The sequence below is a fragment of the Boleophthalmus pectinirostris genome, unplaced genomic scaffold, assembly GCF_026225935.1.
Source record: "Boleophthalmus pectinirostris isolate CB_2022bp ecotype Guang Dong unplaced genomic scaffold, ASM2622593v1 HiC_scaffold_1, whole genome shotgun sequence".
NCBI classification, from domain to species: domain Eukaryota; kingdom Metazoa; phylum Chordata; class Actinopteri; order Gobiiformes; family Gobiidae; genus Boleophthalmus; species Boleophthalmus pectinirostris.
This window is the reverse complement of record NW_026570970.1, coordinates 35,055,846-35,076,817: the sequence shown is the minus strand read 5'-3', so window position 1 is coordinate 35,076,817 and position 20,972 is coordinate 35,055,846. Positions and strand designations below refer to the sequence as shown.

Here is a 20,972-nt window from a genome sequence, read left to right as displayed (position 1 = left end):
CTTTGTTTCCATGGTAACTGCTGAATGTTCTGCCATAGACATACATGCAGTGCACTCCCAGTGTGATTTCACTGCAAAGTATCAACTGCTGGGTTTCACAACACATCAGCACATTGTAATAGGCCAGTAATAATGAATAGAGATGAGTACAGTTCAAATGAATCTTGTTCAAATGCAAACGAACAAGACATCGCCTTCATCTTTCAATATTTTTCAGTTCCGTTGGGAAGGGAAACAGTTTGAACGAAGGTTTGCAGTCACACAGATCTGATTCCCTTTTGCAGTTATGGAGTTCGCAAACTTCCGAAGCCCGTTTTCTGCTGTTAAGACATCCAGCAACCACACAATTGCAATGTTTGAATCACAAAACTAAAATATGACAATATCAGAAACAGAAACAAAAGCGATATGGTTCAAAAGACGAGAAAAGATCAGCTTTGACAATAGACGCATCCCACTGGAAAATCAAACATGGTGGTTTGATGCTCACTTTTTCGGAGGACTCCACCCAGTATGCATTGCGTGATGACCGGAAGTTTCGGGGTGCATGTATACTGTGACTTCTTGGGTTTAGTCAATCTAGAAATGATCCGGTTCAACATTTGTGAATTGACCTCTTACATGTCAGTGTACAATGTCATCAGTTGGGAAAACTGGCTCTTGCTCCATCTGGGATTATGGCATCATATACGGTTACCTAGCAACCACCATGATAATATTTGCCAAAGGGAAAACAGGGACACACCCGAGCTGGGACAGTTGAGATAAATATTTGGTATCAACAAAACAGTGACAAGAGCTCATGACACTGTCCATTCTGCACTCACTTTTGTCAGTCATAATCTGAGGGATTTTTGTTGCTGCACTTTCTGCTTTAGGTTCATTTTCAAGCACAATTTTCTGGATTTGAGTTCAACTAATACAAGATATTCCCAAAAAATACAAATACAAAGAGTTGGGGAAAAAAAATCAGTCGATTCATTTATTTCTGTTGAACAAAATTCAGCACAAATCTGTATCAGAGTCACTACATTTGAAGCTTTATAAGATTGCAAAATCTACACAAAATACTTGTACTTTTTACTCTTGAAATACATTTTTAAACAGGTACTTTGATACTTTTACTTGTGTCAATTTTTTCATGATACTTTTACTTTTATTTGAGAATTTTTTGCTCCACTATCTACACAGGAGGAAACACATGAAACAGATTGATTTGTGATTGAAAAGTTCCAGTGTAAAGATGGTGCTGTTTGTCTTCATCATTATATAACCAGTGTTCCTCATTCTGTGGCCCTGAACAACTTTTACAATTCTGATTCAAGTGGACACAAAACACAGTTCCATGTACACACAGAAACACAGAGCACACACACCATCACTGCTCCAGTCTGACATGACATTTACATACACTTACTTTACATACTTTAAAATACCATTGGAAATGAAAGTTGAAATCAAGTTACTTCAAAGCAGTGTCTGATGTGAAATATGTACAGATTAGACAATATATGACTTAAAAAAAGAAGCATGAGTAGCAAAAGTATTTCTTATGAAGATCAAAAGCATTGTAAAAAAAACAAAAAAAACAAATAAACTTGGCAATATGATGTCCTGTTTTTATATATTTTTTTAGCTATTTTATTTTTCAGAAGAGTCATGTTTTAATTCTAGTTTTTGAATCATTTTGTATCTTTTTTATTCCCTCATGAAGAGACTTTTATCTGAATAGTCAAAAATTCAAGACACAAATTTGATCCCAAACTGTGAAGAAGAAAGCTGCTATATGAGTTTAGGGAAATGTGCAGTGGCTCCAATCAAAGAAAGAAAGCCCCCACCAATCCAGACTCCAGTGTAGAGAGGTTGAGTGAACTTGGTCTGGACTCTGTGGAGGAGGCTCATGGTTCTTTCAGAGACGCTGTAAAACGCCAAAACCCCTGCACTGTGGTCCAGGTAAACCCCGATTCTGGACTCGACTGGACCTGAGACCTGGGACTGGACTTTGTTAAACCAAAATGAATAACTGTTAGATTTACACTGTAAAGCCCAGGATTTATCATTGTTTCCAAATCCACATTCATTAGAGTATCCTTTCCTCTGAATATCTCTGTATGAAACTGCTATACGAGCCCACCTCACGCTCCACTCCACCTCCCAGTAACAGCGACCCGTCAGACTCTCTCTGCTCAGGACCTGACACACACTGAATCTATCTGGATGATCTGGATAACTCTGTTCTTCACTCATAAATGTTACTCTTCTGTTTCCATCAGACAGAGACAGTTTGGTGTGAACTGTGTTTGGGTCCAGAGTGATTTCTGTAGAATATTGTAAGAAGTCGTCTCTGGAGCTGGGTTCAGCTGGTGCCAGTAAAACCTGGACTGGACTCAGAGTGAGCTGGAGTGTGTCTCTGAGCTTGGACACAGCTCTGGTCACTTCCTCAAAGTAGCTCCGGTCCCCTGTGTGAATGGTGTGTGTCTCTGTGCTCTGTGTGTGTGGGGACAGTGAAGTGTAGACCTGTATAAACTGGTTATGATCCTGGGTGAGGGCCAGTGTGTCCAGCTCCGAGAGGCTCCTCTTCAGCCCCCTCACGTCCTGCTGCAGTTGGTCCTGGAGCTCTTGGACTCGGCTCAGTTGGGTCTGCTCCTGGGAGCGGATCTGCTGCTCCACTTCAGAGCGTCTTTTGTCCAGGAGAAGGGCCATCTGTGTGAAGCTGTCCCCGCTGCGCTGCACTGCTGTCTGGGCAGAGCGTCTGATGTCCTGGGCCTCCTGTTGGAGCCTCTTCAGGTCTGTCTCTTTGTGCTGGAGGTTCTGGAGCAGCAGGGCCCTCCTGGCCGGCAGCTCTGCCTGCCTCTGAGCCCTCTCTGAGGCAGAGCTCACTATGTCATGACCCTTATGTTGGTCCACACACAGGGAGCAGAGCAGCTGCTGGTCACTGCGGCAGAATAGTTCCATCAGTCTGTGGTGTTCAGAGCAGATGTTTTCCTGGAGCATGTGAGACGGCTCCACCAGCTGGTGTTTCTTAAGCGCTGCAGCTTCATGATGAGGCTGTAGGTGGCGCTCACAGTAAGAGGCCACACACTGCAGACAGGACTGGACAGCTCTCAGCTTCCTCCCAGTGCACACATCACAGGACACATCCTGAGGTCCGGCATAGCAGCGAGCAGCAGGGGGCGCTGTCTTCTTCATCTGCTCTACTAAACCTGCTAACATGATGTTTTTAACCAGGACAGGCCTGGGGCTGAAGCTGAGGCGACATTCAGGACAGCTGTAGAGCTGCTTGTCGTCCTCTTGGTCCCAGTGCTGTTGGACACAGTTCCTGCAGTAGCTGTGTCCACAGGGAATAGTCACAGGATCCTTCAGTAGATCCAAACACACGGAGCAGGAAAAGGCTTCTTGGTCGAGTGTTTTCTGCGCCATCTCTCCTGGATCACAAACACTTACAGTTTGACACAAACGAAACTTAAGAGTGGAGTGAGAGCTGTGGGAGGAGCCACACCCACAGCTCTGTGTAGATCTGATTATTAATTGGCAGCTCTTAAAGACACACACATGTTTTATCAGAGTTGAAATGAGTGTGTGACAGTTTACAGTCACAGACACAGAGTCATTGGGCACAAGTCAAACTCTCCAAAAGAGAATCAAAGAGGAAGACAGTGTAAAGCAGGGGTATTCAACATACGGCCCAGGGGCCGGATCCGGCCCTCCAAGACCTTTCATCTGGTCCTCGGCTGATTTTCTACTAAAATGTTTTAATTATATTTTAAAACCTGAAGACAGAATTTGCAATTTTTCTCACACCATTCCCAGTGAAAACCTCTGATGTGCCCACAGACATGCAACTAGAAATAATAAATTTACAATTACTACCCACCTTTAGTGAGCAGGTTTTCTCAGTAATGAACATTAATAAAACAAAGCTGCACTCAAAGCTAACACACAACACACAAGTACTTGAATGACATTCTGAAGACAGCAGCTACTCAGGACATGGTGCCTGACATTGATGCATTTGTGCAGGCTAAAAGATGCCAAGTTTCAGGAGCAAAAAGAAAGCATGACTAAATTCTTTGAAATGCAAACAAGTTAATTTTATAACATTTTGTTGAAGGTTTGTTCAGGTTGTTCATAATATTATAATATTTTGTAAAAGAAAGAGTTCATCAATTTAAAAATGTTTCTGTAATAGATTTGTGTTTCTCTTTACAAATATTTGATTTATTGCTAATTTTTGGGGTATATATGTCATGAGTTTTCTGATCCGGCCCCTTTGGGATCAAAGTAGGTTGGATACGGCACCCGGACCAAAATGAGTTTGACATCCCTGGTGTAAAGGATCAGTGTAGTGTCACAGTGCTTTGGTGTGAGGAGGCAGGATTTCTAAACGTATCAACAAACATCATCTTCATCAGGCTCTTTCTAGAAGGACGTGTGTGTTTATTGGTTTAGCTCTGGTTTAGTCTCAGTCTAGACCAGTTGGACTTTGAACTGGTTTAGATCTATTTAGTGGTTTGGACAGCTTTAGGCAGGTTTAATCTGTAGCTCATTCTTTATTTTGTCCACTTATGTCTTATATTCAACATTGCCATTGTCTATAATCTCACATAGCCCCTGGATATGACACAAATGGACTCATGTCATGACAATATATTTGATTTTATTAATGCCTTCCCTTTAGTTTGCCTACATTAGTATTATTTTTAGTGCAATGGCTCTCTCTTGTGGTTATTTAAGGTCAGTGTTTTTATATTTACAGAAGGAGTATAAAATTGTTTTGTTTTGTTTTTACTACAATTTATTCATGCTGTTCCCTCATCAAACACATGCTCAAGGCGGTTTTATGTATGTATGAGTGAGTTTTACTTCATTATATTTTTACTATTACTACTACTACTACTACTACTACTACTACAACCACCACTTCAACCACTACTACAACTACTACTTCAACCACTACTACCACTACTACTACTACTACAACCACCACTTCAACCACTACTACAACTACTACTTCAACCACTACTACCACTACTACTACTACTTCAACCACTACTACCACTACTTCTACTACTTCAACCACTACTACTACTATTATTATTACTACTACTTCAACCATTACTACCACTATTACTACTACTTCAAACACTACTACTACTACTACTACTACTTCAATCACTACTTTAACCACTACTACTACTACTTCTACTACTATTACAACTACTACTAGTACTACAAGCACTACTACTACTTCTACAACCACCACTTCAACCACTACTACTACTACTACTTCAAACACTATTTCTACTACTTCTACTACTACTAGTACTACTACTACTTCAATCACTACTTTAACCACTACTACTACCACTACTACTACTACTACTACTAGTACTACAACCACTACTCCTACTACTATTTCTACTACTTCTACAACCACCACTTGAACTACTACTACTACTCCTACTTCAACCACTACTACTTCTACTACTACTACTACTCCTACAACCACTACTTCAACCACTACTACTACTCCTCCTCCTACTATTACTACTACTTCAAGCACAACAACAACTATTACTAGTATTACTACTACTATTACTAGTACTTCAACCACTATTACTACTACTACTACTACTACTACTACCACTTTGGTTCAAATGAAGCTAACTGGAGGCACTGCTCTGTCTGAAGCTCTGTGTCTCACGTTAAACTTGAATCTGAGTTTTGTTGTAACACAATGTGATCAGAAAGAGCTGATTTAGTTGGAACTACAACAGATGAGCTGATTTGTGCTGTTAAACACGTCCCTCTCAAATAACATGACAGTCTCAAGCTCACTAGTATTTTTTTTTCTTGAGTTTTCACACAATCTAAAAGCTTTTTTGGCTGCATTTGCCAATGCATGCACTTTGTCTCCATGGTAACTGCTGAATGTTCTGCCATAGACATACATGCAGTGCACTCCCAGCGTAATTTCACTGCAAAGTATCAACTGCTGGGTTTCACAACACATCAGCACATTATAATAGGCCAGTAATATTGAATAGAGATGAGGACAGTTCAAATGAATCTTGTTCAAATGCAGATTTCTTTTGTAATACATGCATCCTGAATTTCGGACTTCCGATCATTGCGCAATGTATACTGGGAAGGGTCCGCAGAAAAAGTGAGCATCAAACCGCCATTTTTGATTTCCCAGTGGGAGGGATCTATTGTCAAAGCTGATCTTTTCAAGTCTTTTAAACCATATCGCTTTTTTTCTGGTTCTGATATTGTCATATTTTAGTTATGGGATTCGAACATTGTAATTGTGTGGTTGTTGGATGTCCTATAAGCAGAAAACGACTTGAGAAACGGGCTTTGGAAGTTTGCGAACTCCATAACTGCAAAAGTGAATCGAATCTGTGTGACTGCAAACCTTCGTTCAAACTGTTTCCCTTCCTAACGGAACTGAAACATATTGAAAGGTGAAGGCAAAGTCTTGTTCGTCTGACTTTACAGCAACATCACGTCTTGGTCTCTTTGCAGTGGAAGTTGTTTCTTGGCGAACAGCTGGTGCTTTTCACTTTGGTGTTGGTGTTTTAAATTCATAACCAAGTTTGAGAGAGGGATCGGGATTTTGCTTTGTTGTCGCTTCACATACAAAATGTTCGCTTCAAACTCGGGATGATTTCTGAGGCAGTCAAAAGTTACCGTTTTCATCCTTCCTGTGGATCAATACTGCGCTTCGCCTTTGCCTTTCACTATTTTTCAGTTCCGTTGGGAAGGGAAACAGTTTGAACAGAGGTTTGCATTCACACAGGTCTCATTCCTTTTTGCATTTATGGAGATCACAAACTTCCGAAGCCCATTTCTAGAGTCATTTTCCGCTGTTAGGACATCAAACAATCACACATATACAATGTCCAAATCCCATAACTAAAATATGACAATATCAGAAACAGAAACAAAAGGGATATGGTTCAAAAGACTTGAAAAGTTTGGCTTTGACAATAGATGCATCCCACTGAGAAATCAAACATGGCGGTTTGATGCTCACTTTATCGGAGGGTCCTTCCCAGTATGCATTGCGCGATGACCGGAAGTTTGAAATTCGGGATGCATGTATACTGGCTCTTGCCCCATCTGGGATTACGGCATCATATACGGTTACCTAGCAACCACCATGTTAACATTTGCCAAAGGTGAAACAGGGACACGCCTGAGCTGGAACAGTTGAGATAAATATCTGGTATTAATAAAACAGTGACAAGAGCTCATGACACTGTCCATTCTGCACTCACTTGTGTCACTTATAATCTGAGGGATTTCTGTTGCTGCATTTTCTGCTTTAGGTTCATTGTCAAGTACAGTTTTCTGTATTTGAGCTCAACTAATACAAGATATTCCCTCTTTACTGTTGGCAGTGTGCAAATGGGTCAAAAATAGAGACATCTGGACAGTGGTGGAACGGAACTAAATAAAAGTTTTACTTAAGTAAAAATTGTAGATATCTGTACTTTACTTAAGTACATTGCAAAGTTGATACTTTTACTTTTACTTCATTACAATTGAGATCTGAATATCTGAATTTTCTACTCCACTACATTTTTGAAAAGAACTGAAAAGTAAAAGTATTTTTATTATAGCTTGAGACCTGCTGAAAAGGATGAGGGGGTTATTTTTATCAAATTCATCAATCATATGAGCAAACAAAAAATACAAATACAAAGAGCTGGAAAAAAATCAGTCGATTCATTTCTTTCTGTTGAACAAAATTCAGCACAAATCTGTATCAGAGTCACTACATTTGAAGCTTTATTAGATCACAAAATCTGCACAAAATACCTTTACTTTTTACTCTTGAAGTACATTTTTAAACAGGTACTTAGATACTTTTATTTGTGTCAATTTTTTTCACATGATACTTTTACTTTTACTTGAGTATTTTTTGCTCCACTATCTATACTTTTACTACAATAACAAAATGGATTATTTCTTCCACTGCTGCATCTGGTTTAGTCCTGGTTTAGATCTCATTTGTTTCACAGATTTCAGATGGCGCCCCCTGCCTCCACTTGTGGTAAATACTGGTGCTATATTTTACAACTCTACAATGAATTTGAGATTTTGAGACAGAAAAAAAAACACATAAAACAGATTGATTTCAGAATGTATTTGTGATTGAAAAGTTCCAGTGTAAAGATGGTGCTGTTTCTCTTCATCATTATATAACCAGTGTTCCTCATTCTGTGGCCCTGAACAACTTTTACAATTCTGATTCAAGTCAACACAAAACACAGAGCACACACACCATCACTGCTCCAATCTGACATGACATTTACATACACTTACTTTACATCCTTTACACTTACTTGACATATTTTACAAAAACATTGGAAATGAAAATTTAAATCAAGTTAGTTCAAAACAGTGTAGAGATGTAGAGATTAGACAATATAGTATATAAATTAGACCTGGATTAGTCCTGGATTAGTCCTTGTTTGGTCCTGTTTTCTCCCTGCTCTAGTTGTGATTTAGTATTGATTAAGTCCTGGTTTAGTCCTATTATAGTCCTGTTTCAGTCTTAGTCCTGGTTAAGTCCACTTTTAGTTCTGGTTTATTCCTGTTTTTTTTCCTGTTTTAGTCCTTGTATAATTCTGGGTTAGTTTTGGTAAAGTCCTGGTTTAATCTTGGTTTAGTTTTAGTTTAGTCCTGATTTAGTTGTGGTTTATTGTTGGTTTATAATGGGTATAGTCTGGTTTTATTCCTGGTTTATTCCTGGTTTAGTCCATGCTTTTAGTCATGTTTTACTCCTGGTTAAATCCTTTTAAGTAATGTTTTACTCCAGTTTTAGTCATTGTTTAGTCCTGGTTTAGTCTTATTTTAGTCCTGGTTTAGTTTTAGTTTAGTTCTGGATTTGATCTCATCTCTTTTGAATTCAGAGCACAGCGTAACGTTACATTACATGAGGAATAACACTGGAATTGAAAGTAAAAAGTAAACTGTGTTTGATATAAAATACATACAAATTTGAGTTCAATAGTAGTAATAGTAGTAGTAGTAGTAGTAGTAGTAGTAATAGTAGTAGTAGTAATAGTATTTCTGATCCACATTAAGAGCATTCTAAAACATTTGTGACACTATGATTTTTGTCCTGATTTTATGTTGTTTTTTTTAACACTGATTCTTGTTCAAAACAGTCTGTTTCTAATCCTCATTTTAAAATCATTTTGTAACTTTTTTATTTCCTCGTGAAGAGAATTTTATCAGAATAGTTAAAAATACAAGACACAAATTTGATTCTAAACTGTGGAGAACAAAGCTGCTATTTGAGTTTAGGGAAATATGCAGTGTCTCCAAAATACCTGTAAATCCAGACTCCAGTGTAGAGAGGCTGAGTGAACCTGGTCTGGACTCTGTGGAGGAGGCTCATGGTTCTTTCAGAGACGCTGTAAAACGCCAAAACACCTGCACTGTGGTCCAGATAAACCCCGATTCTGAACCCAACTGAACCTGAGACCTGAGACTTCACTAAGTTAAACCAAAATGAATAACTGTTAGATTCACACTGTAAAGCCCAGGATTTATCATTGTCTCCAAATGCACATTCATCAAAGTTTCCTTTCCTCTGAATATCTCTGTATGAAACTGCTATACGAGCACACCTCACGTTCCACTCCACCTCCCAGTAACAGCGACCCGTCAGACTCTCTCTGCTCAGGACCTGCCACCAACCACTGAATCTGTCTGGATGATCTGGATAACTCTGTTCCATACTTTTAACTGTTACTCTTCTGTTTCCATCAGACAGAGACAGTCTGGTGTGAACTGTGTTTGGGTCCAGAGTGATTTCTGTAGAATATTGTAAGAAGTCGTCTCTGGAGCTGGGTTCAGCTGGTGCCAGTAAAACCTGGACTGGACTCAGAGTGAGCTGGAGTGTGTCTCTGAGCTTGGACACAGCTCTGGTCACTTCCTCAAAGTAGCTCCAGTCCCCTGTGTGAATGGTGTATGGCTCTGTGCTCTGTGTGTGTGGGGACAGTGAAGTGTAGACCTGTATAAACTGGTTATGATCCTGGGTGAGGGCCAGTGTGTCCAGCTCAGAGAGGCTCCTCTTCAGCCCCCTCACGTCCTGCTGCAGTTGGTCCTGGAGCTCTTGGACTCGGCTCAGTTGGGTCTGCTCCTGGGAGCGGATCTGCTGCTCCACTTCAGAGCGTCTTTTGTCCAGGAGAAGGGCCATCTGTGTGAAGCTGTCCCCGCTGCGCTGCACTGCTGTCTGGGCAGAGCGTCTGATGTCCTGGGCCTCCTGTTGGAGCCTCTTCAGGTCTGTCTCTTTGTGCTGGAGGCTCTGGAGCAGCAGGGCCCTCCTGGCCGGCAGCTCTGCCTGCCTCTGAGCCCTCTCTGAGGCAGAGGTCACTATGTCATGACCCTTATGTTGGTCCACACACAGGGAGCAGAGCAGCTGCTGGTCGCTGCGGCAGAATAGTTCCATCAGTTTGTCGTGTTCAGAGCAGACGTTTTCCTGGAGTGTGTGAGACGGCTCCACCAGCTGGTGTTTCTTAAACGCTGCAGCTTCATGATGAGGCTGTAGGTGGCGCTCACAGTAAGAGGCCACACACTGCAGACAGGACTGGACAGCTCTCAGCTTCCTCCCAGTGCACACATCACAGGACACATCCTGAGGTCCGGCATAGAGGCAGGCAGCAGGGGGCGCTGTCTTCTTCATCTGCTCTACTAAACCTGCTAACATGATGTTTTTACCCAGGACAGGCCTGGGGCTGAAGTTGAGGCGACATTCAGGACAGCTGTAGAGCTGCTTGTAGTCCTCTTGGTCCCAGTGCTGTTGGACACAGTTCCTGCAGTAGCTGTGTCCACAGGGAATAGTCACAGGATCCTTCAGTAGATCCAAACACACGGAGCAGGAAAAGGCTTCTTGGTCAAGTGTTTTCTGCGCCATCTCTCCTGGATCACAAACATTTACAGTTTGACACAAACGAAACTTACGAGTGGAGTGAGAGCTGTGGGAGGAGCCACACCCACAGCTCTGTGTAGATGTGAGGAGGAAGTGGCAGCTCTTAAAGGCACACACATGTTTTATCAGAGTTGAAATGAGAGTGTGTGACAGTTTACAGTCACAGACACAGGGTCATTGGGCACAAGTCAAACTCTCCAAAAGAGAATCAAAGAGGAACACAGTGTAAAGGATCAGTGTAGTGCCACAGTGCTTTGGTGTGAGGAGGCAGGATTTCTAAATGTATCAACAAACATCATCTTCATCAGGCTCTTTCTAGAAGGACATGTGTGTTTATTGGTTTAGTTCTGGTTTAGTCTCGGTCTAGACCAGTTGGGCTTTGAACTGGTTTAGATCTATTCAGTCCTGGTTTAAACAGCTTTAGGCAGGTTTAATCTGTGGTTCATGCTTTATTTTTGTTCACTTATGATGTGTTATATTTAACATTGCCATTGTCTATAATCTCACATGGTAAAGCTCCTGGATATGACACAAACGGAGTCATGTCATGACAATCTATTTTATTTTATTAATGCCTTCCCTTTACTTTGCCTACATTAGTATTATTTTTAGTGCAGTGTCTCCCTCTTGTGGTTATTTTGGGTCAGTGTTTTTATATTTACAGAGGGGGCACAAAAATCATTTTGTTTAGTTTTTTCTACATTTTATTCATGCTGTTCCCTCATCAAAAACCTGCCTGAATAGGTTTTAGATGTCATCCATGCATGTTTGAGTCATTTAGTGATCTCTCCTGGGCTCTACTCAGTAGTTTCATTAACAGGATGCATGCTGATTGTGTTGTGATGGTGCTCTGAAGGGTGAGTGACTTAGCATGGGTAGCAAAGTAAGGGAAGTTTGAAAGTGGCAAAACCAAAACTGTAACTTACATACATCGTTTTGGGGTGAATCTACCATTTTGAAAAGAATCCAAGGTCACATGGTGATCTAAATGTGTTGTGTGTTCTGTTCATAGTCCAGACAAGTGTAATAGTGCGTCTTTAAGATCTCACTCACTTTTGCATGTGGCTCTAATGTTCATCTTGTGCACCTAACAGTCTGTGGGACACTTTACTATAGTAGGCCTGTCACCAGAACACATTTGGAAGGACAATATATCGCAAAAGAGGAATACTGCGATAAACGATAATACTCAAACCACTTTATTCCACTGACACAATAAGAAGAAAGTGAGACAATCCTAGTGACGCATTTTGAAAGAGACGTGATCATTAAAAAGCCTGAGCTGCAACAAATACACAACAGAATGGAGCAAGAATTCTCTAGAGAAGTCACTTCTTCAAACTTTGACATCTCAAAAATACTCCAAATCTCCCACGTTTACACAGAAAATGTACACATGATAAATACTGACACCCAAAATATATTGTTCCAGCTCATCAATGGTGGAAGAGAACTAAGTAAAAGTATTTAAATACTTAAGTACTTCAGTATAAATGTAACGTGTCTGTACTTTATTTAAGTACATTGAAAAGTGAATGTTTTTTTTGTTGTTGTTGTTGTTTTTTGTTAGTTTTTTTACTTTTACTTCATTATATTTTTACTATTACTACTACTATTACTACTTCGGCTGCTACTTCAAAAACTACTACTTCAGCCACTACTATAAACCACTACTACTACTTCAACCACTACTACTACTACTAGTACTTCAGCCACTACTATTACTACTTCTACCACGACTATTACTACTTCAAGTACTAAGTAAACGTCTTTATTTATATAGCACTTTTCACAGACATTTTTTGTCCCCTAAGACACTTTACAGAGCATTATTCAGCATTGTTCATTCACTCTATACCTGGTGATGGTAAACTACTATTGTAGCCACAGCTGCCCTGGGGCAGACTGACAGCTGCCATGCCAATCGGCACCATCGGTCCCTCTGACCACACACACGCACGCACACACACACACACGCACACACACACACACACACAGTGTGTGGAGTTTGCATGTTCTACCTGTGTCTGGCTGGGTTTCCTCCATCCACCCAAAACATGCACCATAGGTCACATCCTCCAGCTAAAGTCCTGACCAAGACTAGACCAAGATCTGGAGATGGTCCCACTGCTCCTGACACGTTTAACCCAGAGGCACTGAAGGACGGGTCAAATGCAGAGGACACATACAAGGGGACAAAAAAGTGGCTTTAATTGTGTCAAATGTTCAGTGTTCATGTGCACCGACAAGTCAACTCTGCCCCCTTTTGTCTGGGAGGCTTCCAAAGGTCTCTGTCATCTGGATTCTGTTCTGGAATGAGGTGGATTTCTGGGTTTCAAATGACATCACTACTTCCTATAGGACAGACAGATTTAAGACAAAATGAGGAGAGTTCAAATAAATATGGATAAAATAGACTTTTGTTTAAATGAAGCTAACTGGAGGCACTGCTCTGTCTGAAGCTCTGTGACTCACGTTAAACTTGAATCTGAGCTGAACTACTACTACAACTACTACAACTACTACTACTACAACTACTACTACTACTGCTACTACTACTACTACTACTACTGACTACTACTACTACTACTACTGCTACTACTACTACTACTACTACTACAACTGCTACTACTACTACTACTACTACTACTACTACTACTACTACTACTACTACTACTACTACTACTACTACTACTACTACTACTACTACTACTACTACTACTACTACTACTGACTACTACTACTACTACTACTACTACTACTACTACTACTGCTACTACTACTACTACTACTACTACTACTACTACTACTACTACTACTGCTACTACTACTACTACTACTACTACTACTACTACTACTACTACTACTACTACTACTACTACTGACTACTACTACTACTACTACTACTACTACTACTACTACTACTACTACTACTACTACTACTACTACTACTACTACTACTACTACTACTACTACTACTACTACTACTACTACTACTACTACTACTGACTACTACTACTACTACTACTACTACTACTACTACTACTACTACTACTACTACTACTACTACTACTACTACTACTACTACTACTACTACTACTACTACTACTACTACTACTACTACTACTACTACTACTACTACTTCAACCACTACTACCACTACTATTACTACTTCAACCACTACTACTACCATTATTACTACCACTACTACTACTACTACTTCAGTCACTACTTTAACCACTACTACAACAACTACTACTACTACAACTACTACTACAACCACTACTACTATCACCTACTATTACTACTACTCCGACAACCACCACTTCAACCACTACTTCTACTACTACTTCAAACACTATTACTACTACTACTACTACTACTACTACTACTTCAATCACTACTTTAACCACTACTACTACTACTCCTACAACCACCACTTCAACCACCACTACTACTACTACTTCAAACACTATTACTACTACTAGTAGAAGTAGTAGTACTACTACTTCAATCACTTGTGTCAGTCATAATCTGAGGGATTTTTGTTGCGGCATTTTCTGCTTTAGTCTCATTTTCAAGCACAGTTTTCTGTATTTGAGCTCAACTAATACAAGATATTCCCTCTTTACTGTTGGCGGTTTGCAAATGGGTCAAAACTAGAGACATCTGGGCAGTGGTGGAACAGAAATAAACAAAACATGTACTTAAGTAAAAATTGTAGGTGTCTGTACTTTACTTAAGTACACTAAAGAATGGATATTTTTACTTTTACTTCACTACATTTGAGAGCAGGTATCTGTACTTTCTACTCCACTACATTTTTGAACAGGACTGAAAAGTCAAAGTATTTTTATTATAGTTTGAGACCTGCTGAAAAGGCCAAGGGGGTTATTTTTATCATGTTCATCATGTGAGCAAACAAAAAATACAAATACAAACAGTTGGAAAAAATAAATAAATACTTTGATTCATTTGTTTCTGTTGTACAAAATTCTGCACAAATCTGTATCAGTCACTACATTTGAAGCTTTATTAGATCTCAAAATCTGCACAAAATACTTTTAATTTTTACTCTTGAAATACATTTTTAAATGGGTACTTAGTAGATCTTTTCATGTGATACTTTTACTTTTACTTGAGTACTTTTTGCTCCACTATCTGTACTTTTACTGAAGTAACAAAATGGAGTACTTCTTCCAACGCTGCATCTGAGCCATTTCTTTTGTTAAACTGAGACAAATCACTGGTGTTGTATAAATCTGCTGGTACAGAGGACACAGGACTCAAAACTGGGACTGTCCTGGGTAAATAGGGACGTCTGGTTTAGTCTTGGTGTAGATCTCATTTGTTTCACAGATTTCAGATGGCGCACTCTGCCTCCACTTGTAGTAAATACTGCTGTGATATTTTACAGCTCTACAATGAATTTGAAATTTTGAGACATAAAAAAACACATTAAACAGATTGATTTCAGAATGTATTTGTTATTGAAAAGTTCCAGTTCTGATTCAAGTCAACACAAAACACAGTTCCATGTACACACAGAAACACAAAGCACACACACCATCACCGCTCTAGTCTGACATGACATTTAGAGCACATACTTACATACACTTACTTTACATACTTTACACTTGCTTTACTTACTTTACATATACATTGGAAATGAAAGTTGAAATAAAGTTAGTTCAAAACAGTTCAAACAAGTATGTAGAGATTACTACAACTAAACTTATATATTGTCTAGACTTTAGTGGTTTAGTCCTGGTACAGTACTGGATATAATCTAATTTAGAGAAAGAAATTAGAAAACATATGAGTTGGTAGTAGTAGTAGCAGTAGTAGTAGTAGTAGTAGTAAAAAAAAAGGCAATATGATTTTATCCTGTTTATAAAAAGATAGATAGATAAATAGATAGATTAGCATTGATCCTTGTTCATTAGAGTTTTGCTTTAATTCTAGTTTTAATCATTTAGTATCTTTTTTATTCCCTCATGTAGAGACTTTTATCTGAATAGTTAAAAATGCAAGACACAATTTTATTCTAAACTGGGGAGAACAAAGCTGCTATTTGAGTTTAGGGAAATGTGCAGTGTCTCCAGTATAATAAATCCCAACCCCAACGTAGAGAGGCTGAGTGAACCTGGTCTTGACTCTGTGGAGGAGGCTCATGGTACTTTCAGAGATACTGTAAAATGCCAAAACTCCTGCACTGTGGTCCAGGTAAACCCCGATTCTGGACTTGACTGGACCTGAGACAATATTTGAGACCTGGGACTTGACATTGTTAAACCAAAATGAATAACTGTTAGATTCAAACTCTAAGGACCAGGATTTTTTATTATTTCCAAATCCACATCCATTAGAGTCTTTCCTCTGAATATCTCTGTATGAAACTGCTATATCAACACATTCTCCGCTCCACTCCACCTCCCAGTAACAGCGACCCGTCAGACTCTCTCTGCTCAGAACCTGCCCCACATAACTGAATCTGTCTGGATGATCTGGATAACTCTGGTGTTTACTCAAAACTGTTACTGTTCTGTTTCCATCAGACAGAGACAGTCTGGTGTTAACTGTGTTTGGGTCCAGAGTGATTTCTATAGAATACTGTAAGAAGTCGTCTCTGGAGCTGGGTTCAGCTTGTGGTAGTAAAACCTGGACTAGACTCAGAGTGAGTTGGAGTGTGTCTCTGAGCTCGGACACAGCTCTGGTCACTTCCTCAAAGTAGCTCCGGTCCCCTGTGTGAATGGTGTGTGTCTCTGTGCTCTGTGTGTGTGGGGACAGTGAAGTGTAGACCTGTATAAACTGGTTATGATCCTGGGTCAACTTCAAATCGAATCACAATTAGAAAACTTACGTCATGTCCAGATTTATCAGCCCTTCAAGGAAACAGCAATCAAGAAATACTCCATCGTCTGCTGACAGGTGAGGGCAGGTGAGGGTAGGTGACAGGTGATGACAGTACATCCACTTCTGTCATTTTGATGTTTTACTTTTTATTGCAATATATAGAGACAGAACAAAGAGTAACAGACATTTTGACTTGACTCTTGAAAATCAACGACATTTGCAATTTGTTTGAAAACAATTCGGTTCAAGATTCAGATTTTAAACCCACGTAGACGAAAAGATCCAAATTGACAAACTAAAACAAGAATCACATTTCAGAACATGTTTGTACAGATCTAAACTACAGAGTTACACGTTTAATGCACAATAATACAGGAGGTTTGGGATTTTGTGGTGGAAATGATGTTACTTCCAAAAACTGCAGCCTTTTAGTTTTGATAAATGCATTTATTGAAACGCCACTTTAAAGGTGCATTGTGGGACGTTTCTGGTAGTGGGACCGCCACCTGTTTGTCTCCATGGTGATATTAAACTTGCCTAACTCCATGGAGACAGACAGGAGGGACGATCAAGCAAGTTACAGGTCAGATCTGTGGAGAAGTCGGCCCTTTCACAACACGTTTTCCAAGGTATTTTTAAGCAATAAAAACACATGTAACTGATTCAATACTGGAGAGATGTTTAATGCCATACTGTGGAACATCCAAGGCAAAACAAGAGCCTACATCAGAAACGTTACGCAGTGCACCTTTAACTCGTGTTTAGAAGTTCTCTGTTCCTCTCCCCTCTCTCTTCCCCCTCCCTTTCTCAGTCTACCTCTCTCCCTCTCTCCCATTCACCTCCCTCTTTCTTCTTCTCCCTCTTTCTCTCACCCTTCCCTTCCCTATTTCTCTCCCTCCCTCTCGTTCTGTCCCTCTCTCTAGATAAAGTGCAGGTTGATTTGGTTGGTTATAGATTACTGAAGTAAGAGTACTTTTACGCTGTACTATTATATTACTTAATTAATAGTAAACGTGTGGATTCTGAGAAATAGTGCACTCCCAGCGTGATTTCAATGCAAAGTATCAACTGCTGGGTTTCACAACACATCGGTACATTATAATAGGCCAGTAATATTGAATAAAGATGAGGACAGTTCAAATGAATCTTGTTCAAATGCAGATTTCTTTTGTAAAACTGTGACTTCTTGGGTTTAGTCAATCTAGAAATGATCTGGTTCAACATTTGTGAATTGACCTCTTACATATTTCATGTCAAAGTACAACGTCATCAGTTGGGAAAACTGGCTCTTGCCCCATCTGGGATTATGGCATCATAAACGGTTACCTAGCAACCACCATGTTAACAAGGGCCAAAGGTGAAACAGGGACATGCCCGAGCTGGGACTGTTGAGATAAATACTGGTGCTATATTTTACAACTCTACAATGAATTTGAGATTTAGAGACAGAAAAAAACACATGAAACAGGTTGATTTCAGAATATATTTGTGATTGAAAAGTTCCAGTGTAAAGATGGTGCTGTTTGTCTTCATCATTATATAACCAGTGTTCCTCATTCTGTGGCCCTGAGCAACTTGTACAATTCTGATTCAAGTCAACACAAAACACAGTTCCATGTACACACAGAAACACAGAGCACACACACCATCACTGCTCCAGTCTGACATGACATTTACATACACTTACTTTACATACTTTACACTTACTTTACATACTTTAAAATTACATTGGAAATTAAAGTTGAAATAAAGTTAGTTCAAAACAGTGTCTGATGTCAAATATGTAGAGATTAGAGAATATATGAATTTAGTTGTAGTAGACTTTAGTGGTTTAGTCCTGGTTTAGTACTGGATATAATCTAATTTATAGAAAGAACATTCTAGGTAGAAATTAGAAAACATATGAGTTAGTAGTAGTAGCAGTAGTAGCAGTAGTAGCAGTAATAGCAGTAGTAGTTGTTGTTGATATTGCATTTCTGATAGAGACCAAGAACACTGTAAAAAACGCATAGGCATTATGATTTTTGTTCTGTTTTTGTACTTTTTTAGCATTGATTCTTGTTCATTAAAGTCTTGCTTTAATTATAGTTTCAAAATCATTTAGTATCTTTTTTTATTCCATCATGAAGAAACTTTTATCGGAATAGTTAAAAAGGCACAAATTTGATTCTAAACTGTGGACAACAAAGCTGCTATTTGAGTTTAGGGAAATGTGCAGTGGCTCCAGAATACTTGTAAATCCAGACCCCAGCATAGAGAGGCTGAGTGAACCTGGTCTGGACTCTGTGGAGGAGGCTCATGGTACTTTCAGAGACGCTGTAAAACGCCAAAACCCCTGCACTGTGGTCCAGGTAAACCCCAATTCTGGACTCGACCAGACCTGAGACTGGACCTGAAACCTGGGACTGGACTTTGTTAAACCAAAATGAATAACTGTTAGGTTCACGCTGTAAGGCCCAGGATTTATCATTGTATCCAAATCCACATTCAATAGAGTGTCCTTTCCTCTGAATATCTCTGTATGAAACTGCTATACGAGCCCACACTCCGCTCCACTCCACCTCCCAGTAACAGCGACCCGTCAGACTCTCTCTGCTCAGAACCTGCTCCCAGTAACTGAATCTGTTTGGATGTTTTGGGTAACTCTGGTGTTCACTCACACGTGTTACTCTTCTGTTTCCATCAGACAGAGACAGTTTGGTGTGAACTGAGTTTGGGTCCAGAGTGATTTCTGTAGAATATTGTAAGAAGTCGTCTCTGGAGTTGGGTTCAGCTTGTGCCAGTAAAACCTGGACTGGACTCAGAGTGAGCTGGAGTGTGTCTCTGAGCTTGGACACAGCTCTGGTCACTTCCTCAAAGTAGCTCCGGTCCCCTGTGTGAATGGTGTGTGGCTCTGTGCTCTGTGTGTGTGGGGACAGTGAAGTGTAGACCTGTATAAACTGGTTATGATCCTGTGTGAGGGCCAGTGTGTCTAGCTCAGAGAGGCTCCTCTTCAGCCCCCTCACGTCCTGCTGCAGTTGGTCCTGGAGCTCTTGGACTCGGCTCAGTTGGGTCTGCTCCTGGGAGCGGATCTGCTGCTCCACTTCAGAGCGTCTTTTGTCCAGGAGAAGGGCCATCTGTGTGAAACTGTCCCCGCTGCACTGCACTGCTGTCTGGGCAGAGTGTCTGATGTCCTGGGCCTCCTGTTGGAGCCTCTTCAGGTCTGTCTCTTTGTGCTGGAGGTTCTGGAGCAGCAGGGCCCTCCTGGCCGGCAGCTCTGCCTGCCTCTGAGCCCTCTCTGAGGCAGAGGTCACTATGTCATGACCCTTATGTTGATCCACAGAGCAGAGGTAACAGACGCTCTGCTGGTCACTGCGGCAGAATAGATCCATCACTTTGTCGTGTTCAGAGCAGATGTTTTCCTGTAGCATGTGAGACGGCTCCACCAGCTGGTGTTTCTTAAACGCTGCAGCTTCATGATGAGGCTGTAGGTGGCGCTCACAGTAAGAGGCCACACACTGCAGACAGGACTGGACAGCTCTTAGCTTCCTCCCAGTGCACACATCACAGGACACATCCTGAGGTCCGGCATAGCAGCGAGCAGCAGGGGGCGCTGTCTTCTTCATCTGCCTGGGGCTGAACCTGAGGTCACATTCAGGACAGCTGTAGAGCTGCTTGTCGTCCTCTTGGTCCCAGTGCTGTTGGACACAGTTCCTGCAGTAGCTGTGTCCACAGGGAATAGTCACAGGATCCTTCAGTAGATCCAAACACACGGAGCAGGAAAAGGCTTCTTGGTCGAGTGTTTTCTGCGCCATCTCTCCTGGATCACAAACACTTGGACTTTGACACAAATGATCTTTTGAGAGTGGAGTGAGAGCTGTGGGAGGAGCCACACCCACAGCTCTGTGTAGATGTGAGGAGGAAGTGTCAGCAGCAGCACACACAGTTTAAATGTGTAATTTAAACATTAACGTATCAACAAACACGACCTTCATCAGGGCTCCTTCTAGAAGGACATGTGTGTTTATTGGTGTAGTCCTGGTTTAGTCTCAGTCTGGACCAGTTGGACTCCTGTTTTACATTTGTTTAGTCCATTCTCAGATAGCTTTAGTCTGTGGCTCATTCTTTAACATTCTTTTAACAACCGTTTGTTTGTTTGTTTGTTTGAATAATGATAGAACTTTAG

At 40.5% G+C, this 20,972-nt stretch overlaps 3 protein-coding genes across 3 annotated transcripts; all 3 read right to left on the bottom strand.

The window, feature by feature from the left end:
* Positions 1-955: 955 nt before the first annotated feature.
* Positions 956-3,461, bottom strand: LOC110166438 (tripartite motif-containing protein 16-like). The gene has a single exon (XM_055164149.1). The coding sequence runs from the start codon at positions 3,418-3,420 to the stop codon at positions 1,783-1,785; it is 1,638 nt and encodes a 545-aa protein (XP_055020124.1). The 5' UTR covers positions 3,421-3,461; the 3' UTR covers positions 956-1,782.
* A 4,679-nt stretch (positions 3,462-8,140) lies between these two features.
* Positions 8,141-10,973, bottom strand: LOC110171368 (tripartite motif-containing protein 16-like). The gene has a single exon (XM_055164217.1). The coding sequence runs from the start codon at positions 10,934-10,936 to the stop codon at positions 9,308-9,310; it is 1,629 nt and encodes a 542-aa protein (XP_055020192.1). The 5' UTR covers positions 10,937-10,973; the 3' UTR covers positions 8,141-9,307.
* A 4,445-nt stretch (positions 10,974-15,418) lies between these two features.
* LOC110171379 (tripartite motif-containing protein 16-like) lies at positions 15,419-20,620 on the bottom strand. Its single transcript, XM_055164380.1, has 2 exons — positions 19,200-20,620; positions 15,419-16,206 (listed from the first exon to the last, which is right to left on the bottom strand). The coding sequence occupies exons 1-2, from the start codon at positions 20,599-20,601 to the stop codon at positions 16,022-16,024; spliced, it is 1,587 nt and encodes a 528-aa protein (XP_055020355.1). The 5' UTR covers positions 20,602-20,620; the 3' UTR covers positions 15,419-16,021.
* Between the last annotated feature and the right edge of the window lie 352 nt (positions 20,621-20,972).